General features: G+C 36.8%; 1 protein-coding gene across 2 annotated transcripts in view; it reads left to right on the forward strand.

Moving 5' to 3' along the window:
• Positions 1-27,582, forward strand: part of VPS13B (vacuolar protein sorting 13 homolog B) — a 354,177-nt gene that overhangs the window by 275,903 nt on the left and 50,692 nt on the right. For both annotated transcript variants that reach the window (XM_083358950.1, XM_083358949.1), the window contains exons 40-43: positions 15,497-15,693; positions 16,535-16,716; positions 18,855-19,204; positions 25,284-25,445. In XM_083358950.1, coding sequence (XP_083215076.1) covers positions 15,497-15,693; positions 16,535-16,716; positions 18,855-19,204; positions 25,284-25,445 — 891 coding nt within the window. The remainder of the gene's footprint in view (positions 1-15,496; positions 15,694-16,534; positions 16,717-18,854; positions 19,205-25,283; positions 25,446-27,582) is intronic.

Below are 27,582 nucleotides of genomic sequence, written 5' to 3' on the forward strand. Positions count from 1 at the left end.
ATGGTAATTTGTAAACAACAGAATATTTTGTCTCTCTCTACACACACACACACACACACACACACACATACATGACTTGCCTTTTCAGTGTTTTTGTTTGGTTGTTACTGAATTTTTATTAATGTAAAATTCATGAGCAGTTAAAGCTCAATAAGTGCATGTATCAAGTGCATGTTTGACATGTACACATCTCCATTATAAATCCCAGGTAGTAATGTGGGGAATTACAATAGTAAATATTGGGCTAGATGTCTTGATGATCTGATTCACATGGGTAGTTTTGTATACAATGGTATAGTGGCTTTACTGCAATGAAATGCAAAAACAGATAAATATTAGAGCCAGAATTCTTGAAAGTATTCCTTTTTTTTATTGTTGCTGTTGAAGTTTTAAGGTAGCTTGTAAAAAACTGATACTGGGTTTGTATGACTTTATTTCCATATATATGTACAAACATGTGTAATGCATTTTTCTTTTCCCTCTGAATTTGTGTTTTGTGAAACTGCTTTTAAATGTATATTTAGTTGTTCATTTATTTCCCCCTCTTTTAATGAGATTTGAGGCAGGTTTTGTGGCACATTTTAGTTCACAGATCTATTCAGCACACCTGCATTTGCTCTAAACCTAGTAGCTTGATGAATTGATAAGATAAGCTGGCCATATGCTTTTTCTAAAAATAAAGGAATGTTATGTATTTCTTCCTAAAGGTTAAAATTATTTCTCATGGCTCTTGAATTACCATATTCTGATACCAAGGGAAAATAAAACCTCAGCTCAGAATCTTGTTTGTACTTAGAGGGCTTTCCGGACAGGAAGGCAATCTTGATGCAATGCAATAAACCACAATACCAGTGGGCATTACAGGTGAAAAACGTGCAGCTGTGCCCCATACCACAGTATATTACAAATATACAGTGAATATTTCCTGTACAGAAATAAGGCTTGGCTAACTTTGTTTCCCAAGAGGAGATCACATTAAAATGTTATAAAATCATGATTTCCTGCATTTGAATACTTGTGGTTTCTCAACTGGTTCCAATATTACAAAAGTTTTTTTATGGCTTCTATTAGTTGAAGATGTATAGGAGCCTCATTCTTAAGTAATCTAAAAGGCAGGGAGATATGTGTTTTTTTTAAAAAAAACTCTTTTTCAAGCAGACTTGGATTTTCAGCTATATAACTGAGCATTCCATGGGTTTTAATAAAAATCATATCTGTCCAAGTATTAGTAAAATGTGCATACATATATTAGCTGCTGGACTTTCCCATAATGAAAACTTAAATGCAATATCATGGGGGGGAAGTATTTTTTTTAATTTGATTCATTCCTGTGTAAGAAAAAAATGAATACAGGACATTGAATTAATAATAATAATCTTAATAATTTATATAACAGAAGAGAATATTTGTAGCTCAGGGTTGAACTGTGGGGACCTTGGGGCTCTCTGGTTTTTTTTTCTTGCAGAAGTTTCATTACCCAACTAGGTAACATCATCACACACTAGGGAGTGGGAATTGCTCTCTTTTTATGTACTAGTGTCTTGCCCTACCAGTGTTGGTGGGGGTGATCCTGATGGTTCCTTGATTAAGTTGTTATTTGCAGAGCCTTGGTGGAGCAGTGGGCTAATGCCTCCTTAAGTAACACCAGCTGCCTGCAATTAGTGCAGGTTCGCGTCCCACCAGGCTCAAGGTTGACTCAGCCTTCCATCCTTCCGAGGGAGGTAAAATGAGGACCCAGATTGTTGGGGGCAATTAAGCTGACTTTGTAATAATGCCGCTTGGGGTGTGTGTGAAAGCCCTAATAAGCAGGCATATACATAGAATGAAGGCTACTGCTAAGCTTGTAAGCCGCCCTGAGTCTTCGGAGAAGGGCGGGATATAAATGGAATTAAATAAATAAATAAATATTAGCTTTGAGCTGGTGGAATGATCAACAATACAAGAGGGAGTATCCCTTTTATGGGATTACCACCTTTACATGATAAGAGGGCTTATTAGCTTCAAATTAATGCTAACGGGAGTTCCTAATACCGTAAGTTATTCTTGCTGTCGGGGTCAAAGGCAGCCGTGAAATAAGGATAGTCCACGGTGGAGGTAAGGTTCCAATAAAGGTGACTTGTGGCTTGTCCCTCAGGTTTAAAGACAACATATTTAGGAGAAAGAACTTCAGAAAATTGTATGGATATGTCTGAAATATTGGAATAACTTTGTTTACCAGTTAATAAAATTCTCAGATTGGAAGGGACCTAGTTACTTTCACAAATAAATTTGGAGATGACTACTTTATTACACCAAGCTGCACAGAAATGTAATCATAATCATTGAAGTTACCAGCACTGAAAAAGGAGCTTTAATTTGAGTACATGCCACAATGCAGATGAAGATAATGTGCTATTTTGTTTGTGTTTTATTGGCTGATTGAGAGGATTTGGGGGGGGGGGCTGGCATCTTTTACGGGTTTTTTTCTGTTGTTTTTCTAGGTATGTACCTGTTTTATGCTTGTCAGCCCAATAAGATGTGATTTGCTTTAAGATGGGTAGCCATATAAATTGACACAACTAATAAATAAAACTCAAACAATGTTTATAATATTTATCTTGCTCCCTGCTTTGAGAATAGACTTGCAGATTGCTGAGCAGGTATGACTGGTGAAACAAATAGTTGTTTCATTTTTCTAACTTCAGGGCTGCCTCTGATTTCCCATTGTAGAGGCACTTTGAAAAGAGCTTTTTCAGCTGATACTGTATGCATAGCAGAAGGAGAATGGGAGGAACCATTTGTTAAGAGTGGCCGCATCTATGCCATGTTGGGCTTTGGCAATCAGAAATAGAATTTTAGATTGGGCCTAGAAATGATTAGTGATTATTTAGTGAAAGTCGTATGCCATTCTGTTGCTGAAGAAATAGGTGTGAGGTTGTATTAGTAAGTATTTTAGTGTGCCCTATGAGTTGCTGTATGGACTTGTTCTGTGGATACTGATTCCTGTTACAAGTAGTCCTTGACTTACAATTACTCATTTAGTGACCATTTGAAGTTACAGTGCAACTGAAAAAATTGACTTATGATCAGTTTTCACACTTTTGACCATTGCAGCATCCCATAGTTACATGATCAAAATTTGGATGCTTGACAACTGGCATGTATTTATTTAATACTTTGGAATTTTCAACTAAAGCTTGTAACCAAGAACATTGTGTTTTGCTTCCACAAACAGTGATCATATGAGAAATGCAGAAGAAATTTAGCAAAAAGCCTTGCTTCCTACATTAATTGTAGTAGCAGTGAGACCTTCTAAAATGGCTTAAGGACCACCAATGATTGGGAGATATCTGTCATCATTACTGTCTATTCAGTGGGTGGCTGATATCAGCTTAGATATGCTAACTTCTTGTAAATTTCCATAACCAGAATCAATTTCCTCTTCACTTGGGTACTTTAGATGGAAGGCCCTCATTCAATAAGCCTTGTGCAATCCTTCCATCTTAAGACCTGCACATGGATTAGAGAACAAACGTATACAATATCATCAAGAGAGTAAAAGAATTGAAATGGAAATGGGCTGATCACATAACAAGAAGAACTGATGACAGGTGGACCAAGGCAGTCATAGAATGGATCTCACTTGATAAACAGTGTCCATGAAAGAGATCTAAAACAAGATGGATCGACTAGTATTGTAGGTCCAATTGGCAAAAGAAAGCTCAGGACCGTATTGGTTGGAAACAAGCAGAAGAGGCCTTCATCCTGCAGTAGATAGACAATGGCTAAAATGATGATGATGATATAACATTATTAAAAATGGTTAGATAAAAGCTAAAAAAAACTAATATAGAGAGTGAGCAAAAAAAGAGAAGAGAAGAAAAAGAGAGAACAAAGTCAAAAGTACAGAAAAGCAAAAAAAGGAACTAGGAAGAAATAGCTTCTGATTTTCTTTACAGCAGTTATAAATATGAATTTACCTCTTATTCTGTGATTACATCGTGATGTCCATTTTTTTTCCATAATCTATTTTTTAATCATGAGAACCATAGGTCATACATTCATCTTTTTCTGTTTCTTGCAAAAAGTCTACAAGGTGTCTCCAGTCAACCATAAAGTTAGATAAAATCTTTTCTCTAATTAAAAGTGTCCGTTTGGCCATTTCGGTTCCATCAACACCATCCATTCCTCCATTGTGCTGGTTATCACCTATAAAGCCCTACATGGCCTGGGTCCGGGATATTTGAGGGAACACTTGCTGCCGGCATCAAACGCCCTTCGCCCAGTGCGCTCCCACAGGGAGGGTCTGCTCAGGGTTCCGCCGGTGAGAGATTGCCGGCGGGTGACACCCAGGGATAGGGCCTTCTCAGTGGGAGCGCCTGCCCTCTGGAACCAGCTGCCGGTGGAGCTGAGGACTGCCCCCGACCTCCGATCATTCCGCCGGGGCCTGAAGACCTGGCTTTTTCAGCTCTCGGGCCCAGACTGAGGAAGAATTTTTAACTTGGGGTTTTTTAACTGACTACAGGGTTAATTTAATACTTTTTAATTTGTTCTTAATTTTTGTATTTTGTATTTTTAATTCCCTGTAAACCGCCCTGAGTCCTCAGGGAATAGGGCGGTATATAAATATAACTAAATAAAATAAATAAATAAATTGTGGATAATGTCAGATTTTTTCACCTCTGTGCATATAAAAATCTCACTATAGTAATTATGTATAAAAACAAAGTTGCATTATGTTTTTCCAACTATTTATCAATCCACCGCAAAAAAAGCCTCTGGTTTAAATTGTATATTAATTTTTAAAATCTTCTGAATTATTGTATGTATTTGAATCCAAAACTTTCTGACTTTTTACACATCTCCCAAGCATGATAAAAAGTCCCTTCTTGTTCACATTTCCAACATAAATTTGAATTACCTTTTACATTCTAGACAGTTCTCTGGTGACATATGCCAATAATATTTAATTTTATAAAATTGTCCTTAAGATTATAACACAATATAAATTTTAGCCCCTTCAACTACATATTCTCCCATTGTTCCATCTGAGTATTACAACAAAATTTTTACTTACTTTATCATCCAATAATTTACTTGTTCTACTTCTGTCCCAAATTTCATTAAAAAGTTTATACATTTTAGCAATCACATGTCCATAACTTGTGCACAATTCTATTTCAAACTCAGTCTTACATTGTTCAAAAGCAAAAAGAAAAAATATTTCAGCTTCCTTATTTTTTCCTGATATTTGTACATAAGTAAACCATGATACTTTGGTATCATTCTGTCATCAAATCTTCCTTCAATTTTATTTTACATGCCCCTTAACAAAATTCTAACACATCACCATAACTTAATCCTTAGGTTTTACTATAGCTCTCTTCCATCTTTTCCTTCATACATTTTTTTTGGAAATTTATGTATTTTATTTATTTGCTATAATGGAAGACCTCACTTAACAACAGCAGTTGGGTCCAGAATTGCCATCACTAACCACAACAGTCATAAAGCATGATGTCATGTCACTCTGGTGCTAAGCAGAGCAATTACCACACTCCCTGTAGCCACTATTAAGTAAATCGAGTCATTAAGTGAGCATGTCACATGATCACCATTTGGGCTCCTGCCAGCTATCCTATTGACTTTGTTTGTCAGAAACTGATAAAGTTGCAAATGGCAAATGTGATCATATGATGCTGCATTGTCATGATTGCAAACTGGACTCCAAATGCCCATATAGTGATCATGGGACCACAGGGACATTGTGACAGCTGAAATTCTGGGGACCAGTCATAAGTACCTGCAAGTTTGAACAGTCATGAACGAGTGGTTCGTCACTGAGGACATCTGTACAGTTGTAGACCAAAAAGAAAACCCACATAAAAACCAACTCATTAAAGGAATTTGACAAGGATAGGATTGCTAATGAGCAATTAGAGTGCTTGAGCTAGCTTATTTATCAACAAATACTACTGACACACCCACCTTCTCATAGCAATTGCAAGGGTAAACATTTCATGATTTTCATAGAAATTTCATCTCTTAATAAGTAACACATAATCTGTAATTAGAGCCAAACAGCTCCTAGTCAGCCAAAAAATATTGTCTCTAATTGTCAGACATGCTTCAGAAGACCACACATTAGAATACATATAACAATTTCAGTTGCTGATTCTAAAGACACACATCAAAGTTCCTGATAAGCAATGCTGTTGAATCTCCCCTTCAGCATCTTGGAAATAGTGTGTCAAATCTTGCCAAAGTGAACCTCATTTTGTGTAGAGCAGAAAGAGTATTGTCAAGAAATTTAGTGATGACATTAAGATTAGTGTTGATATTTCCATAATGATAACAGGAGAGTTGATATTGGTAATTTCATCAATCTATATCAAAGACTTTCTTTTTCTGGGCCTAGCATAAATTAGCACAGGGTGAGAGCTCCCAGTGAGCCAGATTAGTAACCATTTGCACCTTCCAAATGGAGGTTTGTTTTACTCCTTCCTCCACCTATTTTCCCCACAACAACAATCTGTGAAGTGGATTGAGCTGAATCCACTGAGAGTTTGGAAAAAATTCAAAGAGCAACTAAGATGATCAAAGGCTTGGAGACTAAACCATGCAAAGAACAGCTGTGGGACTTGGGCTTGGCTAGTCTAAAGAAAAGAAGAAATAGGGGAGACATGATAGCAGTATTCCAGTATTTGAGGGGCTGCCACAAAGAAGAAGGGGTCATGTTATTCACCAAAGCACCAGAGAGGAGGATGAGAAACATAGTTGGAAACTGATCAAAGAGAGAAGCAACTTGGAATTAAGGAGAAACTTTGTGACAGTGAGGACAATTAATCAGTGGAACAGCTTGCCTCCAGAAATAATGGGTGCCCCATCACTGGAGATTTTTAAGAAGAGACTAGACAGTCACTTGTCTGAGATGGTATAGGTTCAGGAGGCTGGACTAGAAGACCTCCAAGGTCCCTTGCAGCTCTGTTCTGTTCTGTTCTATGAATAAGAGTGACTGGCTCAAAGTCACCCAGATGGTTTTCATACCTAGGGTGGAAATAGAACACATCCTCTCTTGGTTTCTAGCTTGATGGCTCAACCACTATACCAAACTGAGTCTCTCTTAATTCTTAACCTTCTCAGTCAGAGAGTTTTCAGTCAGTACTTCAGAAAACAGGGTCTCACATGAAACTTGGATGTTCCTAAAGTTTTTGAAACTCAAAAGCTGAGTTTTGAGTAAAAAAAAAGTCACACAATCAATCAGAATAGAGCTGGAAGGGACATTGGAGGTGTTCTAGTGCAACACCCTGCTCAAGTAGAAAACCCTACCATTTCAGACAAGTGACTGTCCAGTCTGTTCTTTAAAACCTCCAGTGATGAAGCACCCACAACTTCTTAAGGCCAGCTGTTCCACTGGTTAATTGTCCTCACTGTTAGGAAGTTTCTCCTTAATTCCAGGTTGCTTCTCTCCTTGATTAGTTTCCATCCGTTGTTTCTTGTCCTGCCCTCTGGTGCTTTGGAGAATAAGTTGACCCCCCTTCTTTGCGGCAACACATTACTTATAATAAAGAACTTATAAAATTACCCTTAACTTCAGAGTTGATAAACTTCCTTTCCATAAAAATCCTCTATATCTGTCTACTGCATGTCATTCTCATAAGTCTATAAAAATGTAAAATGCTTACAGACCTTGATTCATGTTCCCCCACTAGTAGATAGAGTAATTATCCAAGGCTTCTGAAAATTAACTGAGGCTATGTCTCAATGTCAAGGTGAACTAAAATACCATTATAAAGTATTGAAATGACCTGCCATTGAGCAAGGTAATTCTCTGCACAGCCTGTATTCAAAATATCTCTAGTCTGCAAAATTAAACCATGTCATTTATTGGATGGATTCACTTTGTAACCAAAGCAAAATAATCCATGTTAGTGCCAACTTTTACATGTGGTTCCTATATTGGATTCCAGCATTTTTTCAGCTATTTAACATCAGGACCTAGAAAGAGAATTTTTCACATATTAAGTACAGGTTTCTCTTTCTCCTTTTTCCAAACTGGGCCCTGTCTAACAAAATGAAATTCAATGTAGAGAAAAGTAAAGTCTTACACTTAGGCGAGAAAAACCAAAAGTACACATATAGATTGGATGATATCAGGCTTAACGGCAGCAACTGTGAGAGGGATCTTGGAGTCTTAGTGGACAATCAATTAAATATGAGCCAACAGTGTGTGGCAAAAAGCTAATGCAATCCTAAACTGCATTAACAGAGGGATTCAATCAAGATCACATGAGGTACTAATACTCTATAAAGCCTTAGTAAGACCACACCTAAAATATTTTAACCAATTTTGGTCTCCACACTATAAAAAGATGTTGAGACTCTAGAAAAAGTGCAGAGAAGAGCAACAAAGATGATTAGGAGACTGGAGGTTAAAATATATGAAGAACGGTTACAGGAATGGGCATGGCTAGTCTAGTGAAGAGAAGGACGAGGCGAGACATGTTAGCAGTGTTTCAATATTTGAGGGGCTATCACAGAGAGGAGGGGGTCAACCTATTTTCCAAAGCACCTGAAGGCCAGACAAGGAATAATGGATGGAAACTGATCAAGGAGAGATTTCCTGACAGTGAGAATAATCAACCAATGGAACAGACTGCCTTCAGATGTTGTTGGTGCTTTATCACTGGAGGCTTTCAAAAAGAGACTGGACTGCCGTCTGTCAGAAATGGTGTGGGGACTCCTGCTTGGGCAGGGGGTTGGACTAGATGATCTACAACAGGGGTGTCAAACTACTGTCCCGTGGACCGGATGCATCATGCTGAAACCACGCCCACCCCATTGTCGGCAATGGAAAAAAGTTGTGATATGTTGCAACACGTCAGATGATGTTGCAAGTTTGACACCCCTGACCTACAAGGTCCCTTCCAACTATTCTATTCTATTCTATTCTATTCTATTCTATTCTATTCTATTCTATTCTATTCTATTCTATTCTATTCTATTCTATTCTATTCTATTCTATTCTATTCTGCAAACATACATATTAAAGATTACCAAATAAAACTTTAAAATTAAAGGGGTAATTTCCATGCAATCATGCATTCAACATCTCTTGTTTCACAAATTACTGTCTGACACATATTTTGCTTTGCCTTGAATGATTACTCACATCTTGTCAAACATGTGATGTTCAGAGAATGCAATCATGAAGAAACAGTATGCTTTTTCAAAGGGAAAAAAAGCTTCCAAGGGACCTATTAAAATATTCGTCTTCGAAAAGATAGTTTATCAGTCATAATACAAAAGAGAAAGCAACTTAATTATATAACCCCTTTGGGAACATTTTAATTCTGAATGCTTTATCAGAAAAATGAAAAAGAATGCAGTGACAGCATAAATAGGTAAATGTCAAGGTTTGGCAGCTATGCAGATCAAGGAAAACTCTATTGCAGGTGAAAAGTGAGAGGGTAGAACATGTGAAAAAATTAATAGACCTTGAAAGGAACAAGAAGAGAAATAAATGAAGAAGAAACAAAATTCCAATTATCTGTCAAGAATTAAAATTGTATATTGTGTATTCAGGTTGTCCTCTAAAATGCCATCTTTAGAGCCGAAATGTATACAAGGCCAAATGCTGCAGGGTTCCAAAAGCATTTAAAAATAAATAAAAAATAACCAGAGTATCCCCATATATTATACTCTCAAGGACCAGAAAGAGCAACCAGGTGCTAATTTTTTATTCTGGATGAAGAACCCCTAAACTTTAAAAAAATGGGAAAATGTCTACTATGTATTATTATTATTATATTATAAAATGTACAAAATAGAATTACAAGGACCTTAGAGGTCCTCTAATGAACCTCTTGCTGTGTACAGTGCCTTCATACCATCCAGACAAATTGGCTGTCCAATTTTTTCTTGAAAATTTAAATTGATGGAGACGCATGACCTAAGGAAAAAGACTGTTCCATGTTTTTAATAGCTGTCCCATAAATTCCACTTTGTTTAAATTTTCCTAACTGTTCATTGCAAAAATCTTACGAAGTTGTATCTCACCAGTTATTAGGTCCTTGCTCGATAGCCAAGAACATTCCAAAGAGCACCAAATGGGATGCATTAAGAATAGGCAGATTTATGTAACACAAAATCTCAGTTTTGAGTTCAGTGGATGCTTTATCAGGTATAGTTAAACTGCATATCTTAATACCAGGAAGGAAATGGGGTAAAGAAAAAAGTGAAGGTTCCAGCTTGGAAATTTAATTTAATTTTTAATTTAATAACACTTATATACCGCCCTTCTCCCTGAGGACTCAGGGCGGTTCACAGGGCAGAATAAAATAGCGAATACAAACATTAAAACAGGATTAAACAATAGCCCTAGTTAAGAACAATATAAATACAACGCTAAAAACCCCCAAAAAAATTAAAAAGCGAGAAATAAAACAACCCCAATACTCCCCCTCAGGCTAGGCCGGCTTGTACAAACAGAAATGTCTTAAGATCGCGACGAAAGGAGCGAAGATCGGGCGCCGTCCGGAGCTCTACCGGTAGCTGATTCCACAGCTCCGGAGCGCCCACAGAGAAGGATCTCCCCCTGGGGGCCACCAATCGACATTCTCTGATCGGTGGCACCCTGAGGAGGCCCTCTCTGTGGGAACGCACAGGGCGCAGGGAGCTTGATGCCGGCAGCAGATGTTCCCTGAGGTACTCCGGCCCCATGCCATGGAGTGCTTTGAATACCGTTACCAGTACCTTGAATCTCACCCGGAAGGCAACTGGCAACCAATGCAGCTCACGGAGCAGAGGTGTAACGTGGGAGTATCGGGAGACTCCCAACACCACTCTCGCGGCTGCATTCTGTACCAGTTGGAGCTTCCGAGTGGTCCTCAAGGGCAACCCCATGTAGAGAGCGTTGCAGTAGTCCAGACGAGAGGACACGAGCGCATGAGTGACTGTGCATAGATCATCCCGGCTAAGATAGGGCCGCAACTGACGCACCAGGCGAACCTGTGCGAAGGCCCCCCTAGTCACGGCTCCTATATGATCTTCCAAGGTGAGCCGTGAATCTAGGAGGACCCCCAAGTTGCGAGCCCTATCTACGGGGGGTAATGATTCACCCCCCATAGCTAGAGATGGAATGTCCGAGTAAACCCGGGATGAAGGTATGCAAAGCCACTCAGTCTTGTCGGGGTTGAGCTGGAGTCTGTTCCTCCCCATCCAGACCCGAACCGCCTCCAGGCAACGGGACATCACGTTGAGGGCATCACTGGGGTGGTTTGGGGTCGAAAAGAAAAGTTGGGTATCATCAGCATACTGATGATACCCAACTCCAAAGCCACGAATGATCTCACCCAGCGGCTTCATGTAGATGTTGAACAGGAGAGGCGAGAGGACCGACCCCTGAGGAACTCCACAAATGAGAGACCTCGCGGTCGACCTCTGCCCCCCTGCCAACACCGACTGCGAACGTCCCAAGAGATAGGAGGAGAACCACTGTAAAACTGTGCCTCCCACTCCCAGTCCCCTGAGACGCCGCAGCAAGATACCATGGTCGATGGTATCGAAAGCCGCCGAGAGGTCTAATAGGACTAAGACAGAGGAATGCCCCCTGTCTCGAGCCCTCCAGAGATCATTCACCAGCGCGACCAATGCCGTCTCCGTGCTGTGCCCGGGCCTGAAACCCGATTGGTACGGGTCTAGATAATCCGCTTCATCCAGGACCAGAGGGAGCTGATGCGCCACCACACTCTCAACAACCTTCGCAAGAAAGCGAAGGTTGGAGACAGGACGAAAGTTGTTCAATACAGCTGGGTCCAAGGCAGGCTTCTTGAGGAGAGGCCTCACCACCGCCTCCTTCAAGACGGCGGGGAAGATACCCTCACTCAAAGAAGCCGATATAACTGCCTGGAACCAGCTGCGTGTCCTCTCCCGGGCTGCATAAACCAGCCAGGAAGGGCACGGAAATGATTGTTAGAAGTTAGAATGGGTAAAAATATTGCTCCATATGAAATAATGATGCTGATTGTTGAGGTGAAGAGAATGAATGGACAACAGTGATAATGGTAATATAGGCTGTGATAAAGTTGATGCAACCTGAACAGTTCTGTAAAAAGAAACTGTGGAGAGAGTTGGAATTATATGATTTTAAAAAAGCAGACCATTAAAAATTATTGTAATAGCCAAATGTTATTCTGAGAATTATGTTTTTTTAAGGGATAGAAATGCTCCATAACTAATCAATTTTTCCAGTAGGAACTCTATCTTGGGTCAAATCAAGGAATTCTCATGTGGGTTTTCTAGTTGGAAAGTGACTCAGAATTGGAGAAATATGTTTTGATGCTCTTGGATGACTATTTAGTTTGCTTGAGATAAAATCCAAATATTTATCACTTTTGCTGTTCAACCTGTGCCACTTTCAGTTTGTGTCACTTTTGGAAGAGTTTGGTCTAGTGGTTAAGGCACCAGGTTAGAAAGCCAGAGACTGTGAGTTCTAGTCCTGCCTTAGCCATGAAAGCCAGCTGGGTGATCTTGGTCACTCTTTCTTGACCACAGGTTGTTGTTGTGGGAAAAATAGGAGGAGGAAGGTGTGATGGATATGTTTGCTGTCATAAGTTATTTGTAAAAAAAATCATAAAGATGGACTACATACAAATAAACCAACAAATAAGCGATAGTCAGGGTGTACAAATAAAGAAAATGTTGTGTTACAACTTCTTGTGAAATGCATGTTTCAGTAACATTGAAGCCAATGTTCTAGTGGCAGAAATGACAGCAGCAATATTTCTGGAATAAGTATTATTTGACTTGTAGGGAGATTATTAATCTTATTTCTCAAGACAAAATACAATTTTATTTTTCTTATGAGACTCTCAATGGCACCTAATAATCTTACTTCCCCTGCCCATGAGTCATTTTGTACAATATACTTGATATTCAAGTTTTAGACTTATTATTTTTGGCAGCTGCTACTGCTTAAAGCATTCATCTTCCTTTAAAATTATCAAGCTGGGCCACTAATTATAATCTATCCACCCAGAAGAATAAATAATGTGGTATCCATAGAAATACATAATGTAAATCAGTTTAAATTCCCAAATTCAATTCATAAAGGTCTCTGTTGCTATAAACCTGTGCATTCTGGTGAGACTTTCTCTCTTCATAGGGATTTGTGTGCAGAATTATAACTTTCTTTTTAATATTTATTAGGTAGTTTGATTTTTTTTGTTTCCCAAGACCTAGCATTTTGTAAGCAGTTACTCACTGATAAACATAACAGTATGTATTTTTAATTTGAATTCAGTTTTTCATGTATTCTGTGTGCTTGCTGATATTAACAGGTTTTTTTTATATTGCATATATTAAAATGAAGGATTATAGTTAAAAATTCTCCTTTCTTTTGCTACTTAGTTTTTTATTAACTAATGTAAAAACAAGCTTCTTTAAATAGTTAATTCAAACTTGCCATTGGTTATATAGTCAGTTCCTGGTGTGTAATAAAATGGCTTTAATAGATTAAGAGGGTGTTCCAGATCACGAGATTGCCTAAAAATAAAATCACTTAAATCACTTCTACCATACAATAATTCTGTTAGGGCACATAGACATGGAAGGAAGGTCCCTAGCTTACTCTTTCAAGAGGCCCTGAAGACATGGTTTTGCCAGTGGTTGTGGGAACCCCAGAGTGACATGAAGCCAATCAAATGGTTTGTTTGATTGTTGGTGTGTGTGTCTCTGTGTGTGGGGGGCTGTTATTGATTTTTGTATTTGGGGTTTTACTTTTGTAAGCCACCTGGAATCACCATGAGTTGGTTGGGTGGCCATATAAATTTTCTTAATAAATAAAGTGGGACAACTGGGGAAAGATATTGAAGCTCACCCCTTACTCCACTAAGCAGATTAATTCCACTGTTGCCATGAATCATCTAGCTGATAGTACATCAGCTCTGATGAGTGTCTGGGGATTCTCAGAGTTGGAAAGTGAAGATTAAATGATATACTCTTAGACATGTTCTGTGCACCAAGGGGTTGTGCTCCCTCAGATTGTCATACTATATTTATCTCTTAAATTCTTCTGGCAGGCCATAGTGGAAATTCAGAAAACTACATTCAGCTGCTTTGTATGCTACTTAATGCTGCATTATCAAAAAGTAATCATACATGTTTTTCTTAGAAAATCAGTTACATGGACTACTCAGAGTTGGGTTGAAATCCCGTATTGGGAGATATTCTCCATCAGATTACAGGATCATGTAAAACTGGTGGCAAAACCAAACCTGTCTCTTTGCATAGTTTTGTCAGTGGAAACTGCTTTTGTTAATGAAGTCATAGTCTGGGTTTTCATGTTGTGCTTTATTGCTTCTCTTTTTACATTTCTATGGAAAACTGTAAATTAAAAAAGAATTTTACAACTTGGTGTGGGTCACACATCACTTTTCTTTATCAGCAGTTTAAGGAGCAGCAGAGACAATTCAGACCTGCCACCTAAATACAGCAATTAGTAGTTTAAGAGTTAATAAGCTGATCTAGATAAGAACCTTTTCTCTTTTTTTTTGATGGTTGGTTTGTCTTATGACTGAGATGAGGTGGATATCCTATCCTGAACTGAGTCACACCCTGCATGAAAAGTTTCCAAGAAGATAATTGTTATCCAAAATAGTTCCTGATCTATTACAGATGTGCTCTAAGAAATACTGATTTCTGTCTTAGTTTTTTGTATATGTGAAAATGGCGTTAAAAAAGCCATTTAATCAAAATCTCAGTAAATGTGTTCTAAATGTAAACACAGAATTCATTCTCTTGGGTTTTTTTATAATTATAGTAATATCTGCTTGCATTTTACTTTGCATAATTTAGAGAAATGTGTATGCATTGTATGGTAGTTAATATTCCCTTTGTGTGGTAAGAAATATGCTCTAATCCCAGTGAGATAAATATTGGTGTCAATTATATTAATATTAAACCTTTTAAAAAATACATTAAGATGACTGACAAAGTACTGCTTCTCAATGGCAGCATCGGTCCTTTGGAATGGCATCCCAATGGAAATGAGGGTGACTTCCAACTTTATTGTTTTCCAGAAACAGCTCAAAATAAAGTTCTTCCAGAGGGCAGATGTCATCTTGGCTGAGATTTATAGATTGATTATTGTTGGGACTTGTGTTTATACATCCTGAAACATTCCAATTTTAATTTGATTGTGGATTGTGTCTTTATATCTTTTATCTTTGTGAACTGCCAAGAGTCCTTTAGGATTTCAGTGGGATCTATGGACAGATAGAGTGACAGATAGACATTATGTATGCATATATTGATGGTTGGATGCATGCATAGACAGAATCTCTCTCTCTCTCTCTCTCTCTCTCTCTCTCTCTCTCTCTCTCTCTCTCTCTCTCTCTCTCTCTCTCTCTCTCTCTCTCTGGGACAGACAAATAGCAGAACTGTATATTACACTGCAAATAAATGTCTTTGTCTTTGTCAAGAAATGCCAGGCAACTACAATTTGCAATTGTTTCAGATCCCCTGCAGTTTGGAATACTGGGATGAGCTCCAGAAGTCATTTGTTGCTTTCAGAGAGTTCAGCTTATCAGAAAGCAAAGTTTGTGAGTTGTCCCTGCCAAACATCAACTTAATAACTGATCCGAAAGAGCTTGTAGCTTCTGATCTTTGGAGAATTGTTCTGAACAGCAACCAGAATTCAGGGGATGACCAAAGGTAAATACAGTGTTGATTATGAAACAGTAATTTATTTCACCAAGACAGATCGTGCTAGAACACTGAAACAGACAAGAACAATGACTCTTCAAACAATTTATTATTTGCTGAAAGAAATCTTACTGAAATAGATGACTGAAACACCACGTTACACAGGTTTAGATTTGCAGGTCTAGAAAAATGCTAAAATTATCAGATGTAAAATTACATCTGAATCCCAAGCTATAGTTATCTTTAACTTTAGTTTGTTGAGATAGGTCCAGGACATAGCCCACTGTATTTACTTAGTCATGTTTCTAAGAAATTACCAAGATTGACTACAATATATTGAATTCAAATAATAAAATAGAAGTGAATGTTTGTAAATTTATGCTTGTGTTCAAAGTGAGGAATTTGTTTCTGTTACATTGTGTCCCCTCAGCAATCTGATTAAGTTTAATTCAATCAAATAGACAATAATTGACTCAGGTTCATCTGGGGTCATCTGTAAAAACTTAATGGCTAAGTGAGAATAGAATCCTTTCTTGACTCTAGTCCAACATTTTAAGAATACCTTACTCTCTCACCGTTTTTTTAAATTAGATGACTAGTGTATGTTCTAGGAAACAATTCAGGTGCAGATCTGGAGAATATTGCGTAAGAAAGGTTTATTTAACTTAAATGGAACATAATATATTCTCGTTATAATGCTATTATTTAAATAAGTGTTCCAAATTAATAGTGTTTAATAATGACCACATTATTGGGGCTCTGATCCTCAAAGATGCTGCTATTTTAGAAAACAATTTAATTCAGTATATTAGAATATTATTTTTGTTTTTTCCTCACTTCTCTTCCCCAGTTCAGAAAGTGAATCGGGTTCCCAAAGTGCCTCTGAACAGTTTGTGACTCCTACTGCCCTAGCAGCCTGTACTAGGGTAGATTCATGCTTCACTCCCTGGTACGTGCCTGCCTTGGGACTTTCAATTCAGTTTGCTCATGCCGAACTTCATCTTTGCCACCATCTGGATCAGCTGGGCAGAGGTATGTGTCTTAAATTCTGAAACAGAAATCTGTAGCTATTGCTTTTCCGTTTACTCATCACCTCACCTGCTTTACATTTGCAGTTCTTTTGTCCACTGGACCATATGCTCAAATAGCTTACACCCACTTATCAGTAGCAGGAATGTGTAAAAAGCAGATGTATTTGAAGGCAGTAATTGCAGAAGGTGCTTCAGTTTTTAAGCTTCAGTTGTGGGCCCAAATACCCCCCTCCCTTCACTTTATTGTGAAGCTAATGGAATACATTCTGCTTTTCACTTTTGCCAGAAAACCTGCCCCACTTTATGTGTGCTGCTGAACAAAAAGTCTCCAAAGGAAGTACCAAGTACTCAAAACTCAGATACAGTATTGTTTTAAAAGGAAATCGGTAGTAGAGAGATGCGATCCACCTGGGTTCATTCAGTAATGTGTGCTTGCATTATTGTCAGTTTTATTTCCAATAATATTATACTGTCTAATTTCAAATAATATTCTCAATGAGAAATAAGCAAATATTTAAGCAATTTCTAAAGCATGACATCTTGCTTAAATGATGGTTTTGAAAGTGGTGAATGACTAACATTTTCTTCCAAGTTTTCCAAGTTTCCCCATTACTAATTAATATTTTTAGCACTTCAAATGACAGGAAAGGAACAAAAGAAGCCTGAATCAGGCAGAGGTCCTTCAAAAGATTCATTTTTTTTCTTTTTTAGAACCTTTTTTAAAAAAAACTAAGCTTTCTTAATTGCTGTTTTCTTACCTAACTTATTCACAGTGGAACAATTAAATGTATGCAACTGGGACTATTGTAGATAAACTGTCAAGTATTGTTTTCTGGGATAATTATTTTCTGCAAATTCAAAGTAATGTACTGTAATTTTGGTTTCCACTTATTTTTTAAAAAAATCTGCAAAAGGATTGTATGTATGCTTGTGATAGCCTTGGCTTTTTTATATCTTTTTGATAATTGACTATATTTTCAATAGTCATATTTTCTATTTCCGTTTTGGGCTCATCAGGTGCTGATCTCTACCTACATCAATGATTACATTTATTTCAACTTACATATTAGCACTGTATCTGAACATGCAGTCATGAATGAGTATCTGTTCTCCTAATATGCTTATCATTTTTTATTTCTAATTTCTGTTCTGATTTGAAGGACTTTTGCTGTTTAGTTCTTATTAGCTCTGGTTGTTTATTGTTTCTCCTTTTCATTAGCAATGCTGTTGTTCTCAGTATCACCTTTGCAATAGCAGCTTATAGTTACTACTTAGTTCACTGTAGGGGCAGACAAATTAATGCTTTCCAGTGCTTTGGGACCTACCAGCCACTGTTGCTGGCCATGTGGCTGGAGGGCAAGGCTGACATCCTATGTCTGGAGAGTACCATGGTGCCTACTACATTCCTAATACCATTTAATATAGGCCTTAGCATATTAACTTTTGCACAACACACAGCTTCTTTTATTTATTGATATTATACTTCTAAATACAAAGAGACATGCAAAAGGTCTCTCTTCCACCCAAACTCTGACTAAAGGTCAGGTTATGTATTATGAGACTACTCTTTCTTACAGCTTTAGGTTTTATCTTGGGACTTCAAAAGCTAATTTTACCTTTCACAAATAGGGATACCAACTCCCAGAATTTTTAGTAATGTCCAGGTTGCTTAGGATTCTGAGAACTGAACCCATGTATCTCAGAGGCACTCAAGTGGGCAGAGCCTTTCCAAAAAGCTTTTGAAAAAAAAGCTTTTGAAAAATAGAGTTCAGTTAACCTTGCAAAAAATGTATGTGTAATGGTTAGATTGTAACTTAGAATGAAATAAGTCATAGACTTATATTGTATGATTCCAGAACTTGAATATAAGCACATTTTTAATAGAAATGCTGCTGATAGCAATAAACTTTCAGTGGAGAAAATATTGTTGTTTTTTTAATATTTTTCAGTTTACATTTCATGTTTGTGATTAGTTAACTATGGCTAAATAATACCTAGAATTTTTGTTCCAATTCTATCTAGAAAAATATAGTGTGGTCATTCCCGGCATATTTTTCTTCCGCATATGTTCATTCCTAGTTTTATATCTGCAACATTATATTAAGTATAAGTGATTTATTTTTACCTTTTGTTCTACAGGACCACCAAAGTTCCTACATCCATTTATATCTGATAAAAATGTGCCATCTGAATTAGAATATTCAGTCATCTCTTTTGAAGAACCTCATACCTATTTCAGGCAATGGAGTGATGGATCCGTCTTCAGAGACATGCAGTTATCCACTAGAATTGACTGCAAACTTTTGGAGTGTAGAAATCTAACTAAGCAAACTGTTGCAAAACCATTTGGTGTATTTGGGCAGCTTTCTGTTTCTGGAAATTCCATGGAAAAGATTTTGGATGGAAATATGGTAGTGGATCCTGTATTCATCAGCTTTGGCCAACATACCATCCACTCTCTGCATAAAACCCTTCAGGCTTGGCAACAGGTAAGCAAATAGGCCTGAAATGAAAAGGTTAAACAGATATCACCTCAAGATTCCTAAGAGTGAAGAAGTATCAAAAGCTTTGCAGAGTGAAGGGACTGAAATAGGAATGGTAAACTGGCCTCAGGTCATTTTTGTTGTGTCATGCATTTTACTGAAAATGAAACAAGCAAATGAAATGCATAAAACCTATTTACATGTCATCATTTGGTGTTGTATGAGTATGACTGGTAAATATATGGATTGGGTTGTGTGTGGGGGGTGTTTTTTTGCTCTTATATAGGGAAGAAAATTTATTTATCAAATTTCTACACTGCTCATCTTCCTTAAGTAAAATGAACAAAAGGTTGCTGAATGAATGTGAATTGAATACAAAAGTCCTATAGAGACAGTGAATGAGGATTGAATTGTGAAAGATATATATGAAGAAATGTGAATGGGATGGGAGGAAAGTCTAGAGGTAGTAGTTGTAGTTGGGTGGAGTTGATGAGGTCTTCAAATAGAAAGAAATAAGTTTAAGGAACAAAAGGAAATGTATGAATTCCTATAAAGATATAGTAGAAAGAAGACTGGGTTTGCAAGGATAGGTATGAAAAGTTACAGTGATTGGTGTTTGCATAAATTAATTTTTGCAATATCTCTTTTTCTCTTACATAGTAATTTTTTTCTGTTTTTTTGCATATTCCCCAAAATGAATATTGTGATACTGTGGATGGAATCTTATTTCCCATTTAGCAGAAACCAAAGATTATATAGTTTTTGCCATTATACCCAGGCCAGTAAGCTAAGGTTTTCTTTAAGTTTGAAATCCAAGTGGTGATCTGAATGTGGCTTCTCCATTTTGGAGCATAAACAAAAATAATAATTTGAAGGTTCAGATCTAAGCTTGTAATGCAATGTTGTGCTTATCATGAAATAATTAACTGAAACTGAAGGTACATATTCAAAGAAAGCAAAGATAAGGAAAAGATATGTGAGTTCATAGCTGGAGAACAGATTTCCAGGGTGTGCTAGACACTGAGTGACTTTGGAAGGGTGCAGATGTAGCAAATGCCAAGGAATTGGTCAATTTTCAGTGTGAAAACACTTGAGATCAAAAGTGCACTTTTCCTCTTTGAATTCAAGTCTGAATGGGCCAGAAGATACCCTGGGTCGACTATTTTCTGGATTATGTAAGTAGGATATACAGCATCTAAGCTGATTCATAGAGAAATTGATGCAGGCGAGATTTAAAAACCTATCTATTCCAGCAAGCCGGCTTGGCCTGATAGATTTGGGGTTTTATTTGTAGATCTGGGGTTTTATTTGTTTTATTGTTGGTTTATTGTATACTTACTTTGCTCTGTACACCGCCCTGAGTCCTCCGGGAGAAGGGCGGTATATAAAACGAATAAATAAATAAATAAATAAATAAATAAATAAATAAATAAATAAATAAATAAATAAATAAATAATAATAAGCAGTTTTGCCCTGACAGAGAGCAGCTATCTTAGGCAGACCAAAACCTCTGAAGAATACTTGGCAGAAGCTACAGCAAGTATATCCTGTTTAGTTTTATTATCCATTTTGGCAATAATAAATTAAACAATTATGGCAGGAAAGAGTATTTTATACTAAAATTCTTTCTACTGTGCCATTGAAAAGACATCTAGATTTCATGGACCAGTTTGGATGGATTTAAGCTTGTGTAAATGAGATTGGAATATAACTTGAGGAATAATTGTAATGTCAACTATTTCTCACATAATAATAACCAAATAGGCACTAACAATCTACTAAGGTTCAATCTACATAACATAGAAAAATATTCCTAAGTTGTTTTTTTTCCTTTTAGTTCAGATAGTAGGCATAACCAGAGAACACTGAAGGTTTCACCCAGTCCCTCCAAATGATATCATGGTTTAAAGTTAGACTATGCCCTAGTTTCTGGTTTATCCTGTTGAATGAAAAAAAAAAGAATCTGGCACATATCTTCCCTGTTATCTGGCACATTTGATACCTGGCACGTATCTTCCCTGTTACTCTAATGAAGGTTTTTTGCCACAACTAATAGGAGGTTCTGTGCATACAAAACCGATGGCTCAAATTAATAAAAGTATATACAAGCAATATTTTCTGCCATTATCCAAATAATCTCATGCCAGGATTTCTCTTTAGTGATCTCCATACCTATACAAAGTTTTCTGCATTAATTACCCATCACAAAACTACAATAGCAAAGCTAAAAAAGATAAAACATCTGTTTCGCATCAGTTTCTGTTTTCAAGGCATTCCAGGATTTTCTTATTGTAAAAGGACATTCATAAAATAAGAGCTAGTGTGATTTAAATCTTTACATCTGGTTCAAATATCACTGTGAAAAAAGAGTCTTTGTAGCTCCAATTTCTGCTTTTTGTCATATTTTGAGCAATGTGCTTAACAGAAAACAAGCAAACAATCTTGAAGGAGGCCTGTTTGCATGGGCTGGTGGAGGAGTAACTACTGCAAAATGGCCTTCATTACTTTCATGCAGTGAAAAAAGTATCTCTAGTATCACATATGTGCAAATAAAGTGCATTGTATAAATATTTAAATGTGTAAGACCACATCAGAAAATGATTGACTGACTTAAACTATAGGGAGCCTTTAAAAAAATACCCTGAGTTGGAAACAACAGGATTGTATAAGTAGAGCCATATGTTGCCTTGCAAGATGTTCCAGTCAGGTAAATTCTATGAATAGTTAGACCTGATTTATATGCAGGGGTGGCAATGTTCAAATGACCCACAGAGGATATGCCTCTGTAATTGTTGTTGCAATTTCCTTGTTTCCTCTCATCTCGGGAGTTTTTGCCACCATCTTCTGATGTGGTGGGTGAGTCTCTAGCCGAGAGTGTCCTTGATTAAAAACTCAGCCTATTTTTACATTAGGGTGCATTAGTTATTGAGGTGGGCTCTGAACTACATATTAATGTTAATTGGTAACAACACGTTTCTTCAGTGGGTTCTCTTCTACCACATACTGAAAATTAACTTCCCACTAGTAAGTATTTTGTGATGTTCAGTTTTCATAATTAGCATCGTATTCTGCCAGACCAAATCAAGAGCACCACCATTAATTGAATTCCTCACGTTTTCTAACCAAGTATCAGAAACAACTAATTTTGTACACATTGCGGATAAGAGCTGACATACAAAGCATAAAGTAATTTGGCCTTACACCTTTAGGTCAGGAGTTCAAGATAAATGGAAGCCTCTGTCGGAATTTGTTTTTCCCAAAAGGTGAACTCATTTTATTCTTAAATAATGATGGAAGCTTTAACAATAGAAGTAGGTATTACAGCATCACCATGCTGTGTGCTTTTATGATCCCAGGTCATCTGTTCAATTCCTAAGATGATAGAACTTTTTTTTAAAAAAGCAGTGATTTCCTTCTGTAAGCAACGGCCTTGAAAAATTTAATTGGGAGAAAGTTTTATTCAATTTAATAGGAATACCTTTCTGAGTTTCTATAGGATTTCATAGTTTAAGTAGAAAAAGTATTCTGAAACATAAAGGGCATAATCCAGTAATTCTAAGTGTTTATGTATATTAATATGTGTGATAGGTTTTTTTTCTTTTATTTGAATACAATAAGATATGTTTGTTTAAGGGTTACCATCATTTATGGTAAAAATTTAAATTTTGGATTTTTTGCCAACAAAATGTTGGCCCAGTAAAATCTTTCACTCTACAGATTTATGCAACATGGATAGTATTGGATATTATATAGGCCAACAGTTCTTCAGATTAAAAAAAACCTTCTTTAAGGAAAACCTCTGTATAAAATGGTAATAAGTAAATTCATGTCTATGACTAATGGTAATCAGAGATGTACCATTAAATAATGTCAAAACAAAGTATGTTCTTACAGTATGACAGTATTACTTTCTTCAATTATTATTAAATATTTTAATTAAATTACAGTGTTCATAATTAATAACATTATAATGTTATAACATTATAACATAAATTAATAACATTAAGTCTGTAATATCAAATCCTCTTGACCTTGACCTTGCCTCATTATTTTGAAACCCCTTTCTAACTTCTACTATTGAATGGAATTAAGAGTGGATAGGTATATACATTTAAAAGGGGAGAGGAAATAAGCAGGGATTATATAAATGGCCTCTGTGGAAAGGATGCAGCAATTCAATCCTGCCAAGAAGAGATGTTAGAATGCAGTATTTTTTGAACAGTTTTAGTAACATGATGCATACACATTAGAGCAGATGGCCACCATAGAAACCAGGTTCTGCAAGGAACAGGTATATGCATCATCATGGGTGCTTTTGTATAATTTTCAGAAGTAATGGATTACATATTTTGTGCACCTAACACCTGAGAATGAAGCTTTATGTGTTGGTCTAAATGAAGTGTTGACAAGTACATTTTCTAAAGTGCATTCTTTAGAAATCTGATGGCCAAGGAATAGTTGGCTGGTTGAGAAATCTCGATATCTTCCTTGCTTTTATATGCTTCCATGATATTGCTGACAGAACCATGAGTAACTAAACAACAAAGGAAGAACTTACCCGTTGGTGTGGGAGAAGATTCTACAGAAGAAAAAAAAATTTATTTTTTATTTTAATTCCATTTATATCCCACCCTTCTCCGAAGACTCAGGGCGGCTTACAAGCTTAGCAGTAGCCTTCATTCTATGTATATGCCTGCTTGTTAGGGCTTTCACACACACACCCCAAGCGGCATTATTACAAAGTCAGCTTAATTGCCCCCAACAATCTGGGTCCTCATTTTACCTACCTCGGAAGGATGGAAGGCTGAGTCAACCTTGAGCCTGGTGGGATGCGAACCTGCACTAATTGCAGGCACTAATTGCAGGCACTAATTGCACCCAGATATAATTACAGCTGTGAAACGGACAACCATCATAACAATATAACCAAAGATAATGGAAATATTAAAAATGGAACTGAAAATAGGAAATCAGCTATGGTTCTGTAGGCTCCAGTAGAAGAAGTGGGCAACATAATATATTACTTATTGAATGAAGGATACAGAGAATTGGCAATCAGCTTCAAATTGATGGAGTGAGAAAATGGAAAGGTCAAAATATAAAGGAAGAATGTCTTGAAGATCTCATTGTAACATTGCCACTTACTCTTCTGCCTTCAAACCTTTCTTGTAACACAATGTATTATAGGGATTAATAAATCCTTGAGACATTGATAATTTATACCCTGTCAAAAAAGGCAATTCTATGGAAAGATGCCCAGTATATCTGTTCCTCTAGTAGTCTAATCTTTTAAAAGAAGAAGCGAGGCCAAATACAATTGATTGAAGACAATGAACAAACTTCTCTAATTTGAATGTCAGAAATTTATGATGTGTATTAATACATTACCCTCATGGTCTGCAGTATTGTTCATTTTTCACCTACATGCCTTGCTCTGTATGCATTTTGAGGAGGAGGATGTTCCCAGATACAGAAGCATTTCTGAATGTTCAATTGAACATTCATAGATTTGTCCTCAAGCATAAAGGAAGTCTTCATCCTTCGACTGTTGTTCATGCAATTACTTTAAAAGAAAAATAGTGATTCTCCCTCCCCTCAAAAAAGTATTTGGCTACAGTAGCCTTGCAATAGAAGAGAATATCAACCAGCCTTTATATAAGTTTGAGAATGGTAACTACTTTATTATCATTAAAAAGTTATTAAGCCCTTTTATTTTAGCCTGTCACAAAACAAATCTGAATTGCTTGAGCATTCGGAAAACTGAATGGACACTACAATAATGTTTAAGACCAGTTCAGAAGGATTGATTAGTTTAAAACTTTAGCTAAGGTGTTTTTCCTAAAATATTAAAAACTCTAATGGGACCTTCACTTATATTAGTATAACTATGGAACGTAGATATAACATATATCAAATATTTTAAAAACTGCATTTCCCTTGTTTTGTTGTTATGAGGAAAGAATGCTTTGTAGGAAAGCTTATGCTAGTGAAGACTCAAAAACTCTCACCACTGGGCAGATAGTTGCCAAACATCCTGGAATTAATCTGAAGCTTATTTTTGGTTTTCTATTCTTTTTCTTTCAGAATCAATGCCCTGAGGCAGAACAGCTAGTCTTTAGCCACTTTGTAATCTGTAATGACACACAGGAGACACTGCGGTTTGGCCAGGTAGACACAGATGAAAATGTTTTGCTGGAGAGCCTTCACAGTCACCAATATAGTTGGCGCTCTCACAAGTCCCCACAGGTATGTATGTTATACAAGTGCAATACTTGCAGTGGTTGTTAAAAATGGAAAGTGTTGAAATAATTGAATTTAAATTTTTGGAGGGGGGGAATTCATGCATTCTCCTATCTTTAGTTTTCCAGATTTCAGCTGAAGATCCATTCTTAAACTACAAGACAGAAGAGATAAACAAAAAGGATGAGCAAACCCAGAAATGTTTATATTTCATTCAGGTTTGCAGCTGTACAGCAGTGTTTCTCAATCTTGGCAACTTTTAAGATGTGTGGACTTCAACTCCCAGAATTCCCCAGCCAGCATTCTGTGAGTTAAAGTCCACACATTTTAACGTTGCCAAGACTGAGAAACAGTGCTCTGCACTCACACACAGTCCAATGAAAAAAGAAAAAGGACTTCAGGCTTCTGTATGAAAGCATATAAATCATTGGGCTTGAGAGAAAGCAAACATCTTCAGCTTTTGGGATGTTAATCCTAACAGTGTGAGCACAAATCTTCTGTTGACAAAAGACAATACAATTGACAGTAGTCAATAAAGACAATTTGAAAATGACAGTCCAAAAGCTGAGCAATGAACCAGAAATAGGGATCTTGGAGAAGGATATCCTTGATGATAACCCAAGCATATTGAGGGATTTCATAAATATCCATATTCCTCAACATCTATTTGTGAAGAGAAATTTTCCTCTCTATCTACATATATGTGCTTAAGCTGCATAAGCTTTCACGGAGTTGGGGTATGTGCATAGTGCAGTGAAAAACCTTGTGTTGGTTCAACAGAGCAAACAACTTCGTGTTTTTCATAAATCAGTTTCTTCATAAAAGCTTGGATTTTACAGTAAGGAGATTCTAATGATAGTAAAAAGAGATTCTAAAAAAATTCAATCATTTCTAGTATTTTATTTTTATGTATATGCTTTAGGCAAAAATAACAAACAGATACATAGTGTGCTGTTTGCTGTTGAACATAAGCAAGAAGGGGATTCGACTGTGGAAAATTAGATTATGACTATAACATTTTGAGATCATAGCTGGCAACAGCAACTTGGAGATTGAAGGACAATTTCTTATATTGCTTTACCGCTGCTGATCATGCAGATTTTCCAGAATAATCTGGGCTGGGCACTCTTGAAAGAAGTCTTGGTAGTGCCATATGTTGTACACAGTCATCACTTGTACTTGGGGAAAAAGTAGTGAGAAAATAAGATAATTTGGGGAGAACCATTATCTGGTTTTTTCCCCCCTCTTCCTTAGTAGGAAGAGGTCTTCCTTAGCAAGAAGAAATGTAGCATATCATAAAGAAAATGATTTCTGTGATCTGTAAATTGAGTGCAGGTTAATTGAGCAGCTAAGGTCGATCACAGGAACCTGCACTTAGTGTATATTTACTGTGGAATAACCACGCTGAGTTCACTCATTAACTTTTTAAAAAGCCAAAGGAGAGGAGCTTTGACATTTACTCTGCTATAGATTATGCATTATAGAAAGCAATTTAAGGTCCTGGGGATGGGATTGGCAAGTTATGACCAGTATAATTGATAACTCTCTGTTTTTCCTCTATGCTTTTTGCTTCTGTGGAAGCAATGTTTTCACATTAATCTTTTCCCTTTGAAATAGCATAGTTTTTATAGTTGTTTCTGTCTCTTTTTAAACTGCAGTAAAACAGAGCCAATCATGATTGGGAGTTTTTAACCCTTTTATCTCAACATAGTGAGCATCATAACTTTTCTACTTGTCTTTCTGCCAACATTTAGAACTTCAGGAAGTAAGATTGCCCAGCTAACTGCAGAATGTTATTTGGCTTGTTTAAAAAACCTGGAAGGGCAGTTCTTCCACAAGCAATGAAATATAGACATCCCTGATTGGGCATTGTTAAAGCATCCTTGTCTGGAAGTATCACTGAGTATTCAGAGATTGCTGCATATTATTATTTTAGAATGTTGTTACTTTTATTCTCTGTGTGACTATGAGATGCCCACTCCTCAATAATAAAAGTTAACTGCACAAGCTAGTGATGTAAAATGAAACAATAGAAGATTTCAGGGGCAAAATAGTAACAGAACAGAGGATATTTTAAAATACTTTAAAGAAGACCAATTTGTTGAAGTTTCTTGCTAAACAAATAACATAATTGGAGGGGAGA

This window comes from Vipera ursinii (assembly GCF_947247035.1).
Source record: "Vipera ursinii genome assembly, chromosome: 3".
Lineage (NCBI taxonomy): Eukaryota > Metazoa > Chordata > Lepidosauria > Squamata > Viperidae > Vipera > Vipera ursinii.